The sequence below is a fragment of the Pelodiscus sinensis genome, chromosome 5 (genome assembly GCF_052426305.1).
Source record: "Pelodiscus sinensis isolate ZL-2025 chromosome 5, ASM5242630v1, whole genome shotgun sequence".
NCBI lineage: Eukaryota > Metazoa > Chordata > Testudines > Trionychidae > Pelodiscus > Pelodiscus sinensis.
Window position 1 is genome coordinate 136,038,889 of NC_143056.1, and position 12,086 is coordinate 136,050,974.

Genomic DNA, 12,086 nt, shown 5'->3' on the forward strand with positions numbered 1-12,086 from the left:
GTGAGGGGCCATGCGAGCCCCGTGCTGCTGGGGAGAGCAGGTGCCTCTCTGCCCTCCCTGATCCTGCCCCCCCATTTCCAGGCGTTCCCCACAGATGCCCCAGAGCCGCCAGGTCTCCTCCTGCAGGACAGAGACCGACAATGGTGAGTGGGGGGTGGCGATGTGCAGACAGAAACCCGGCTGGATGGGTGGGGAGGAGGGGAGAGCGGGAGGTTGGGCGGATGGACAGAAGGGAGGATGGCGGATGGGAAGAGAGGGATGGATGGGGGGGGGTCGAGCCGACGGGCAGAAGGGAGAAGGTGGGGGGGGGCAGACGGATGGAAGGGAGGATGGTGGACAGGCAGGGGGGATGGGCAGAGAGGGGGCAGGCAGATGGACAGAGAGAGAATGGTGGACGGGTGGAGGGGTGGTTGGGGGGGCAGACGGACGGACGGAAGGGAGGAGGGCAGATGGCTGGAGGGGGACAGACGGACGGAAGGGAGGAGGGCGGAGGGGTGGCTGGAGGGGGACAGACGGACGGAAGGGCGGACAGCGGACGGCTGGAGGGGGGACAGACGGACGGAAGGGAGGAGGGCGGAGGGGTGGCTGGAGGGGGGACAGACGGACGGAAGGGCGGACAGCGGACGGCTGGAGGGGGGACAGACGGACGGAAGGGAGGAGGGCGGAGGGGTGGCTGGAGGGGGGACAGACGGACGGAAGGGAGGACGCTGGAGGGGTGGCTGGAGGGGGACAGACGGACGGAAGGGCGGACAGCGGATGGCTGGAGGGGGGACAGACGGACGGAAGGGCGGAGGGCTGGAGGGGTGCTGGAGGGGTGCTGGAGGGGGGACAGACGGACGGAAGGGCGGAGGGCTGGAGGGGTGCTGGAGGGGGGACAGACGGACGGAAGGGAGGAGGGCGGAGGGCTGGAGGGGGGGACAGACGGACGGAAGGGAGGAGGGCGGAGGGGTGGCTGGAGGGGGACAGACGGACGGAAGGGAGGAGGGCGGAGGGGTGGCTGGAGGGGGACAGACGGACGGAAGGGCGGACAGCGGATGGCTGGAGGGGGGACAGACGGACGGAAGGGAGGAGGGCGGAGGGCTGGAGGGGGGGACAGACGGACGGAAGGGAGGAGGGCGGAGGGGTGGCTGGAGGGGGACAGACGGACGGAAGGGAGGAGGGCGGAGGGGTGGCTGGAGGGGGGACAGACGGACGGAAGGGAGGAGGGCGGAGGGGTGGCTGGAGGGGGACAGATGGACGGAAGGGCGGAGGGGTGGCTGGAGGGGGACAGATGGACGAAAGGGCGGACAGCGGATGGCTGGAGGGGGGACAGACGGACGGAAGGGAGGACGCTCGAGGGGGACAGACGGACGGAAGGGCGGACAGCGGATGGCTGGAGGGGGGACAGACGGACGGAAGGGAGGACGCTCGAGGGGGACAGACGGACGGAAGGGAGGACGCTGGAGGGGGGACAGACGGACGGAAGGGAGGAGGGCGGAGGGGTGGCTGGAGGGGGACAGATGGACGAAAGGGCAGACAGCGGATGGCTGGAGGGGGGACAGACGGACGGAAGGGAGGACGCTTGAGGGGGACAGACGGACGGAAGGGCGGACAGCGGATGGCTGGAGGGGGGACAGACGGACGGAAGGGAGGACGCTCGAGGGGGACAGACGGACGGAAGGGAGGACGCTGGAGGGGGGACAGACGGACGGAAGGGAGGAGGGCGGAGGGGTGGCTGGAGGGGGACAGATGGACGAAAGGGCAGACAGCGGATGGCTGGAGGGGGGACAGACGGACGGAAGGGAGGACGCTTGAGGGGGACAGACGGACGGAAGGGCGGACAGCGGATGGCTGGAGGGGGGACAGACGGACGGAAGGGAGGACGCTCGAGGGGGACAGACGGACGGAAGGGAGGACGCTGGAGGGGGGACAGACGGACGGAAGGGAGGACGCTCGAGGGGGACAGACGGACGGAAGGGAGGACGCTGGAGGGGGACAGACGGACGGAAGGGAGGACGCTGGAGGGGGGACAGACGGACGGAAGGGAGGACGCTCGAGGGGGACAGACGGACGGAAGGGCGGACGCTGGAGGGGGACAGACGGACGGAAGGGAGGACGCTCGAGGGGGACAGACGGACGGAAGGGCGGACAGCGGATGGCTGGAGGGGGGACAGACGGACGGAAGGGAGGACGCTGGAGGGGGACAGACGGACGGAAGGGAGGACGCTCGAGGGGGACAGACGGACGGAAGGGCGGACAGCGGATGGCTGGAGGGGGACAGACGGACGGAAGGGAGGACGCTGGAGGGGGACAGACGGACGGAAGGGAGGACGCTCGAGGGGGACAGACGGACGGAAGGGCGGACAGCGGATGGCTGGAGGGGGGACAGATGGACGGAAGGGAGGACGCTCGAGGGGGACAGACGGACGGAAGGGCGGACGCTGGAGGGGGGACAGACGGACGGAAGGGAGGACGCTGGAGGGGGACAGACGGACGGAAGGGAGGACGCTGGAGGGGGGACAGACGGACGGAAGGGAGGACGCTCGAGGGGGACAGACGGACGGAAGGGAGGACGCTGGAGGGGGGACAGACGGACGGAAGGGAGGACGCTGGAGGGGGACAGACGGACGGAAGGGAGGACGCTGGAGGGGGACAGACGGACGGAAGGGAGGACGCTGGAGGGGGGACAGACGGACGGAAGGGAGGACGCTCGAGGGGGACAGACGGACGGAAGGGCGGACAGCGGACGGTGGAGGGGGCTGGAGGGGGAGGGAAGCCGGGGGGGCGACAGGCAGCAGGGATCCAGGGCTCGCGGGCAGGGGGTCACTGACTCTGTCCCCTCCCCCAGAGAGCCTGCCGAGCTACGAGAACCAGGGTGAGTCGGGCCCTGGGCGCTGAACCCCGCAGCCGTTCAGGGGTGGGGGGGGTGCAGCAGGCCCCCGTGCTAACCCCCCCATGTCTGGTTGCAGAGGGGCCCCGTGCGGGGGACGATGATGACGATTACAACAACGAACTCTACGCCACTGGCTACGTGTATGGGTCCCGGGGCCTGGGCGCCGTGGGGGGCTGGGCGCCGTGGGGGGCTGGGCGCCGTGGGGGGCTGGGCCGTGGGGGCCTGGGCGCCGTGGGGGGCTGGGCCGTGGGGGGCTGGGCGCCGTGGGGGCCTGGGCCGTGGGGGGCTGGGCGCCGTGGGGGGCTGGGCGCCGTGGGGGGCTGGGCCGTGGGGGGCTGGGCGCCGTGGGGGGCTGGGCCGTGGGGGGCTGGGCCGTGGGGGGCTGGGCGCCGTGGGGGGCTGGGCCGTGGGGGGCTGGGCGCCGTGGGGGGCTGGGCGCCGTGGGGGATTCGAGGGCGCGTCGGGGTCCCCCGATCCCGCACCCCCGGAGCAGCCAGACCAGACTCCCCCAGCCAGTAGAACGGGGGTTCTTGCCCAGCACAGACGGGAGGAGGCTCCAGGAGTCGGGGCCAGGATGCCTCAGCCCCCTGGGGGTAGGGTAGGGGGTCCATCGCCCCCCCAGGCCCTCAGCTCTCAGCTTGGGCTGTTCCCTTCAGGTTTCCCAGCCAGCTACTGCCCCTGCCCCCGGCCCGGTGCCCGTCTCCCCTCCCTCCCTTTGTCTCCCCGGGGCAGAGCCTTGTTCCCTGCCCGTCTGGGCCAATGCGCATGTGGGTGGGTCCGTGGGGATCCCACAGCGCAGGGGACCCCGGGCACAGAGCAGACAGCCCCCCACTGCGCCACAGGGGGATGCGGGCCGGGCTGTGGGGAGAGGAGCGGGGGGCTGGGCCATGGGGTGGGGCCATGGAAGGGGTCAGTGCTGGGGGAGGCGCAGAGCCAGGGGCCGGCCTGACGCCTCGGCTCCCCGCAGGGAGGTGCTTCCTGACAGCATGACGGAGCCGGCGGCGGAGCTGGTCACCTCCAGGACGGAGCTCCGGGACAGCGCGTCCTCGGGTGAGTGGGGGCCGGCCCGGGACAGTCCCTGAGCCCCGCGCGGATCCAGTCTCGGGCAGTCCCGCTGCACCAGCCTCCCTCTGCCCCCAGACCTGCGCCAGGGGCCACGGAGCGGGGGGGTCCGGGCCCAGCCCCCCCGCAGCCAGGGGGTCACTGGCCGGCCCAGAGCCGGGCGATCCCGGGGGAGCCCCCGGCGTGGGGGGCAGTGCTGAGCGCTCGTCTTGCTCTCGGCAGTGGCGCCGGCAGACGATTACGAGAACGTGCCAGAGGCCCAGAGGCAGTCGCTGGGTGAGTGCGGGTCCCGTTCGTCCTGCAGCGGGGAGGGGAGAGATCCCGGTGCGTGGGGGGGTCAGGCGAGGGCCCCCCGGGCTCCCCGCCTGGGTCAGGCCCCCCAGACCCCTGCGCATGCCCTGTCTGACGCCCCCAATGGCTCCCACAGCCGACAGCTTGGAGTACATCAACATGCCCGAGTCCGGCTCCAGCCTGCCCGATGATCACTGCGGTGAGTGGGGGATACGGGGCGCTCTGGGGGTGGGTCCCCGGGGGTGTGACGGGGCGCTCTGGGGGTGGGTCCCCGGGGGTGTGACGGGGCACTCTGGGGGTGGGTCCCCGGGGGTGTGACGGGGCACTCTGGGGGTGGGTCCCCGGGGGTGTGACGGGGCGCTCTGGGGGTGGGTCCCTCGGGGTGTGACGGGGCGCTCTGGGGGTGGGTCCCCGGGGGTGTGACGGGGCACTCTGGGGGTGGGTTCCCGGGGGTGTGATGGGGCGCTCTGGGGGTGGGTCCCCGGGGGTGTGACGGGGCACTCTGGGGGTATGTCCCCGGGGGTGTGACGGGGCGCTCTGGGGGTGGGTTCCCGGGGGTGTGACGGGGCGCTCTGGGGGTATGTCCCCGGGGGTGTGACGGGGCGCTCTGGGGGTGGGTCCCCGGGGGTGTGACGGGGCGCTCTGGGGGTGGGTCCCCGGGGGTGTGACGGGGCACTCTGGGGGTGGGTCCCCGGGGGTGTGACGGGGCGCTCTGGGGGTATGTCCCCGGGGGTGTGACGGGGCACTCTGGGGGTGGGTTCCCGGGGGTGTGACGGGGCGCTCTGGGGGTGGGTCCCCGGGGGTGTGACAGGGCGCTCTGGGGGTGGGTTCCCGGGGGTGTGATGGGGCGCTCTGGGGGTGGGTCCCCGGGGGTGTGACGGGGCGCTCTGGGGGTATGTCCCCGGGAGTGTGACGGGGCGCTCTGGGGGTGGGTCCCTCGGGGTGTGACGGGGCGCTCTGGGGGTATGTCCCCGGGGGTGTGATGGGGCGCTCTGGGGGTGGGTCCCCGGGGGTGTGACGGGGCACTCTGGGGGTATGTCCCCGGGGGTGTGACGGGGCACTCTGGGGGTATGTCCCCGGGGGTGTGATGGGGCGCTCTGGGGGTGGGTCCTCGGGGGTGTGACGGGGCGCTCTGGGGGTGGGTCCCTGGGGGTGTGACGGGGCGCTCTGGGGGTATGTCCCCGGGGGTGTGACGGGGCGCTCTGGGGGTGGGTCCCCGGGGGTGTGACGGGGCACTCTGGGGGTATGTCCCCGGGGGTGTGACGGGGCACTCTGGGGGTGGGTCCCCGGGGGTGTGACGGGGCGCTCTGCGGGTGCCCCGGGGGTGTGACGGGGTGCCCCAGGGGTGTGATGGGGCACTCTGGGGGTGAGTCCCCGGGGGTGTGACGGGGCGCTCTGAGGGTGCCTCGGGGGTGTGACGGGGCGCTCTGGGGGTATGTCCCCGGGGGTGTGACGGGGTGCTCTGAGGGTGCCACGGGGGTGTGACGGGGCGCTCTGGGGGTGGGTCCCCGGGGGTGTGACGGGGCGCTCTGGGGGTGGGTCCCCGGGGGTGTGATGGGGCGCTCTGGGGGTATGTCCCCGGGAGTGTGACGGGATGCCCTGAGGGTGCCGCGGGGGTGTGATGGGGCACTCTGGGGGTGAGTCCCCGGGGGTGTGACGGGGCGCTCTGAGGGTGCCTCGGGGGTGTGACGGGGCGCTCTGGGGGTATGTCCCCGGGGGTGTGACGGGGTGCTCTGAGGGTGCCGCGGGGGTGTGACGGGGCGCTCTGGGGGTGGGTCCCCGGGGGTGTGACGGGGCGCTCTGGGGATACCGTGGGGGTGTGACGGGGCGCTCTGGGGGTGAGTCCCCGGGGGTGTGTGTGACGGCGCGTTGGGGGTTCCCCGTCTCCTGCACCCCGAAATGGCACAAACAGACTTCACCAGCCGGTGGAATAGAGGAAGTTTATTGCCTCTCCAGGATACAGCACAGCACAGATGTAATCTGGTCACAGAGCTGGGCTAGGATGCCTCAGGCCCCCTTGAGTTGGGGGAAGACTGGGCCCCTAAACTCCAGCCCCTTCTCCTAGGCTCCCCTCCATGCTCTCCCACAGTAATTAACTAAATTCCCTTGCAGCCCTGCCCCCCAGCCAGGGCCGCATTCACCTTCCTTTGTTCCTCTCCATGGGGGGTGTCTGGCCACTGGTTCAACCAGTTTGGCCTTACCTCTGCCTAGCGAGGTTTTCCCTGCTGGGTCTTGTTCCAGACAGCAGGGGTCACCACAGCCCAGCAAGTACCCCCACTACGTCAAAGTGTGACAGGGCGCTCTGGGGGCGAGTCCCCAGGGGTGTGATGGGGCGCTCTGGGGTTGCCCCGGGGATGTGATGGGGTGCTCTGGGGTATGTCCCTGGGGGTGTGACAGGGTGCTCTGGGGGTAAATCCCCGGGGGTGTGACGGGGCGCTCTGGGGTTGCCCCGGGGGTGTGACGGGATGCTCTGGGGATGCCGTGGGGGTGTGACGGGGTGCTCTGAGGGTGTCGCGGGGGTGTGATGGGGTGCTCTGGGGGTGAATCCCCGGGGGTGTATCCCCGGGGGTGTGACGGGGCGCTCTGGGGGTAAATCCCCGGGGGTGTGACGGGGCGCTCTGGGGTTGCCCGGGGGGTGTGACGGGATGCTCTGGGGATGCCGTGGGGGTGTGACGGGGTGCTCTGAGGGTGCCGCGGGGGTGTGATGGGGTGCTCTGGGGGTGAGTCCCCGGGGGTGTGACGGGGCGCTCCGGGGGTGCCGTGGGGGTGTGACGGGGCGCTCTGGGGGGGACCCGGGGGTGTGACGGGGCGCTCTTGGGGTGGGTCCCTGGGGGTGTCAAGGGGCGCTCTGGGGGTGCCGTGGGGGTGTGACGGGGGTGCTCTGGGGGGACCCGGGGGTGTGATGGGACGCTCTGGGGGTGCCGCGGGGGTGTGACGGGGCACTCTGGGGTATGTCCCTGGGGGTGTGACGGGGCGCTCTGGGGGTGAATCCCCGGGGGTGTGACGGGGCACTCTGGGGTTGCCCCGGGGGTGTGACGGGGCACTCTGGGGTATGTCCCTGGGGGTGTGACTGGGCGCTCTGGGGTATGTCCCCGGGGATGTGACGGGGCGCTCTGGGGGTGGGTCCCCGGGGGTGTGATGGGGCGCTCTGGGGGTGCCGCGGGGGTGTGACGGGGCACTCTGGGGTATGTCCCTGGGGGTGTGACAGGGCGCTCTGGGGGTGAATCCCCGGGGGTGTGACGGGGCACTCTGGGGTTGCCCCGGGGGTGTGACGGGGCACTCTGGGGTATGTCCCTGGGGGTGTGACTGGGCGCTCTGGGGTATGTCCCCGGGGATGTGACGGGGCGCTCTGGGGGTGGGTCCCCGGGGGTGTGATGGGGCGCTCTGGGGGTGGGTCCCCGGGGGTGTGACGGGGCGCTCTGGGGGTGAATCCCCGGGGGTGTGACGGGGCGCTCTGGGGGTGAGTCCCCGGGGGTGTGACGGGGCGCTCTGGGGGTGAATCCCCGGGGGTGTGACGGGGCGCTCTGGGGGTGAGTCCCCGGGGGTGTGACGGGGCGCTCTGGGGGTGAATCCCCGGGGGTGTGACGGGGCGCTCTGGGGGTGAGTCCCCGGGGGTGTGACGGGGCGCTCTGGGGTATGTCCCTGGGGGTGTGACGGGGCGCTCTGGGGTATGTCCCCGGGGGTGTGACAGGGCGCTCTGGGGGTGGGTCCCCGGGGGTGTGACAGGGCGCTCTGGGGGTGGGTCCCCGGGGGTGTGATGGGGCACTCTGGGGGTGCTGTGGGGTGTGTGGAGTGTGCGGGAATCACCAGTTCCTGTCCCCACCCGCAGCCTGAGGGGACTCTCAGGCGGCAGGTAGGGTGGTCGGGTCCCAGGGACCGGGGCCAGCGCGGGATCCGTGTGAGCTCGGGGACCGGGACCCTCATTCCTCTGGGGGAGGGGCTCACGCGCCCTGAACCCCCCTTCCCGCTCCCAGCCTCCTCTCTCATCCCAGCCCGGCCAAGACTGACCCTCCCCCCAGCCCCCCGGCCTGGGGCCAACCCGCCTGCCCGTTGGGTCTCTTCCGGGCCAGGAGCCGGTGTGTCCTGTCTGGCCCCCAGGTGTCTGGGGTGAGTCGTGCTCCAGACGGGGCTGTACCTGCTGGACACAAGCCCCCCTGCGTCCCAGAGGGACCCAAGCGGGCTCCCTCCGCCTGGGGAAGTTCAGGAGCCGCTCCTGGCGCTGGGCTGCTGCACGGCTGGGAGGGGCCGGAGCGGGTCCACTCTCTGCGGTCGTACCAGCCCCATCACTGCCCAGGTCTCTCTGGCCGGGCCCATGAGCCCAGCGAGTCTTTCCCGGGAAGCCAGGACGTTCCCTGCCTCCGACGCTCCATCCGGGGAGGCCTCCCCCTCCCACAACTCTCTCAGCAAGCCCAGGGGGTCCTCTGGCTCAGTCGGGGAGAGCCTGGCAGACCCTCGGGGCGCCTCCCTGTGCAGACAGCAGGGGGGCAGGGACTCGGCCCAGTCCTGCGGGTGCCGGTGCATAAAGGCCTCCAGCATCTGCACCAGGGTCCCCTGGCACCGCCCCGCTGGGCCGGGCGCCGTACGCTGGGGTCCAGGTGAGCCAGGCCCCGTGCGTCTCCCACAGGCACCGGAGTGGGGCCGACATGAGGGGGGATCCCTGGTCCGACTGGGGGGCAGACTGCTGGGCCCTCCCGCCTGGCACCCTCCGTAGGCGCTTCCCCCAGTTGCACGGTTCAGATGGGTCTCTCCGGGACCGGCTGGCTGCAGACTCATCGGCCTGCTCCCCCACGCGTGGGGTCCTGCGGCTCCCGGTCCTTGAGCCACGGCCTCAGCGCGGGCACGTGTCAGAGAGCCGTTTGTGCCGGCTGTGTGACCCAGGGCAGGACCCCCACTGGCACGGCCCCTTCCTGGGAGCCCCCTCCCGACGGCCCCTTCCCGGGGGCCCCCCTCCCGACGGCCCCTTCCCGGGGGCCCCCTCCTGACGGCCCCTTCCCGACGGCCCCCCTCCCGACGGCCCCTTCCCGGGGGCCCCCCTCCCCCCGACGGCCCCTTCCCGGGGGCCCCCCTCCCCCCGACGGCCCCTTCCCGGGGGCCCCCTCCTGACGGCCCCTTCCCGACGGCCCCTTCCCGACGGCCCCCCTCCCGACGGCCCCTTCCCGGGGGCCCCCCTCCCCCCGATGGCCCCTTCCCGGGGCCCCCTCCTGACGGCCCCTTCCCGACGGCCCCCCTCCCGACGGCCCCTTCCCGGGGGCCCCCCTCCCCCCGACGGCCCCTTCCCGGGGGCCCCCCTCCTGACGGCCCCTTCCCGGGGGCCCCCCTCCCCCCGACGGCCCCTTCCCGGGGGCCCCCTCCTGACGGCCCCTTCCCGACGGCCCCCCTCCCGACGGCCCCTTCCCCGGGGCCCCCCTCCCCCCGACGGCCCCTTCCCGGGGCCCCCTCCTGACGGCCCCTTCCCGACGGCCCCCCTCCCGACGGCCCCTTCCCGACGGCCCCCCCCTGACGGCCCCTTCCCGACGGCCCCCCTCCCGACGGCCCCTTCCCGACGGCCCCCCTCCCGACGGCCCCTTCCCGGGGGCCCCCCTCCCCCCGACGGCCCCTTCCCGGGGGCCCCCTCCTGACGGCCCCTTCCTGACGGCCCCCCTCCCCCCGACGGCCCCTTCCCGGGGGGCCCCCCTCCCCCCGACGGCCCCTTCCCGACGGCCCCCCCCCCCGACGGCCCCTTCCCGGGGCCCCCCTCCCCCCGACGGCCCCTTCCCGGGGGCCCCCCGACGGCCCCTTCCCGGGAGCCCCCCTCCCGACGGCCCCTTCCCGGGGGCCCCCTCCTGACGGCCCCTTCCCGGGGCCCCCCTCCCGATGGCCCCTTCCCGGGGGCCCCCTCCTGACGGCCCCTTCCCGACGGCCCCCCTCCCGACGGCCCCTTCCCGGGGGCCCCCCTCCCCCCGACGGCCCCTTCCCGGGGGCCCCCTCCCGACGGCCCCTTCCCGGGGCCCCCCTCCCGACGGCCCCTTCCCGACGGCCCCCCTCCCGATGGCCCCTTCCCGGGGGCCCCCCTCCCCCCGACGGCCCCTTCCCGGGGGCCCCCCCCGACGGCCCCTTCCCGGGAGCCCCCCTCCCGACGGCCCCTTCCCGGGGGCCCCCTCCCGACGGCCCCTTCCCGACGGCCCCCCTCCCGACGGCCCCTTCCCGGGGGCCCCCCTCCCCCCGACGGCCCCTTCCCGGGGGCCCCCTCCTGACGGCCCCTTCCTGACGGCCCCCCCTCCCCCCGACGGCCCCTTCCCGGGGCCCCCCTCCCCCCGACGGCCCCTTCCCGACGGCCCCCCTCCCGACGGCCCCTTCCCGGGGCCCCCCTCCCCCCGACGGCCCCTTCCTGGGGGCCCCCCCCGACGGCCCCTTCCCGGGAGCCCCCCTCCCGACGGCCCCTTCCCGGGGGCCCCCTCCTGACGGCCCCTTCCCGGGGGCCCCCTCCTGACGGCCCCTTCCCGACGGCCCCCCTCCCGACGGCCCCTTCCCGGGGGCCCCCCTCCCCCCGACGGCCCCTTCCCGGGAGCCCCCCTCCCGACGGCCCCTTCCCGGGGGCCCCCCTCCCGACGGCCTCTTCCCAGGGGCCCCCCTCCCCCCGACGGCCCCTTCCCGGGGGCCCCCCCGACGGCCCCTTCCCGACGGCCCAGCAGCAGTGAGACGGCCCCTTCCCGGGGGCCACTCCAGTGAGGCGACCCTCTCCTGGGGGGCCCTCTCCCCTGGGGGGTCCACCCCTCCGCCTCCGGGACGGTGCCTCTCAGGGCCTCCATCCGCCTCCTCCGCCGTGAGCCCCTTGGGGGGTCCCCTCCCTCTGGACCCCGGGGCCTCCCCTCCCAGAGGGAACAGCCCAGCCCTGCTCCCCAGCCCAGAGCGACCCCCCGCAGCACCCACAGGAGGGGCTATGGGGCTGGGAACCCAGCCCAGGTCTCCCGGCCTGTGGGCCTGGCCCCCAGCCCCGCAGAGTGAGTCTGCCCTGCAGCCGGGGGGCTCTGCCTGCTCTGCCCCCTGCCCAGATCCGCAGCCCCTCCCCGCCCAGTGTCTTCTGTCCAGTAACCAGGGTCGCCTGAGCCCCCCTCCTGCGCCCCCCGCCCAACGTTCTCCCCTCCTGGGACCAGCTGGGCCGGTCGCTGGGGTCCCCTCTGCAGGCCCCGGAACCGGCCGTGTCCTCTGCGTGGGGCCGGGCACCGGGCACCAGGCACCAGTCGCTGGGCTGGTCTCTGAGACAGCGAACTCCCCTCCCCCTTGTCATATAAAACCAGGAACATCCCAGGGCACTGAGCGCCCCCCTGCATGCAGCCGCCCCCAAAGCTCCCTCGTCCGCACACCGTCCGGGATCATCAGCATAAGCAGGTCCCCTGCGGTCTGGGCCCAGCCCCGCACACCCGCTTGCGGCAGGACTGCGCCCGGCGGGAGGCCAGGTCTGCACGGGGCCCTTCCGCACCCCCCGGAACGTCTTCCTTACGTCTCGGGGGCAGCCCCAACTTGTGCAGCAGGGCCTGTCGGACCCTTCCTAGCCCCCGGCTGCAGCTCCAGCTGGCCGAGCCCCCTGCGGCCTCCTGATCCAGCAAGGGGGGAGCTGCCGGAGCCAGTCGGCTGGGGGGACCTGGTGCCGCTCGCAGGCTCGCTCAGAGGAGCTAAGGAACCCGTCCGAGTCCCCCACGGCCTTACACTGGGGCAGCAGGAACCTCTTAACGTGACCTGCTGTCCCGGGACCCCGGGGCACCTCCCCACTCACCGCAGCTGGGGCCTCTCGGCTTCCCCGCTCTGCCGTGGGCCCTCGCGCTGCCGCTGCCTCTCTCCGTCCTGGTGCTGCTCCCTACGATCCTCCAGGTCCTTTAGCCAC

At 73.9% G+C, this 12,086-nt stretch overlaps 1 protein-coding gene across 3 annotated transcripts in view; it reads left to right on the top strand.

Annotated features, from left to right (window-relative positions):
- Nucleotides 1-12,086, top strand: part of LAT (linker for activation of T cells) — a 35,957-nt gene that overhangs the window by 14,789 nt on the left and 9,082 nt on the right. For 2 of the 3 annotated variants that reach the window (XR_016349724.1, XM_089778796.1), the window contains exons 6-11: nt 82-143; nt 2,828-2,854; nt 2,949-3,012; nt 3,840-3,922; nt 4,157-4,210; nt 4,362-4,424. Coding sequence is in view for 1 of the 3 variants with exons in the window: in XM_089778796.1 (XP_089634922.1) it covers nt 82-143; nt 2,828-2,854; nt 2,949-3,012; nt 3,840-3,922; nt 4,157-4,210; nt 4,362-4,424 (353 nt within the window). In the remaining 2 variants the exon portion in view is untranslated. The remainder of the gene's footprint in view (nt 1-81; nt 144-2,827; nt 2,855-2,948; nt 3,013-3,839; nt 3,923-4,156; nt 4,211-4,361; nt 4,425-12,086) is intronic. The other variant, XR_016349725.1, reaches the window with a different exon arrangement.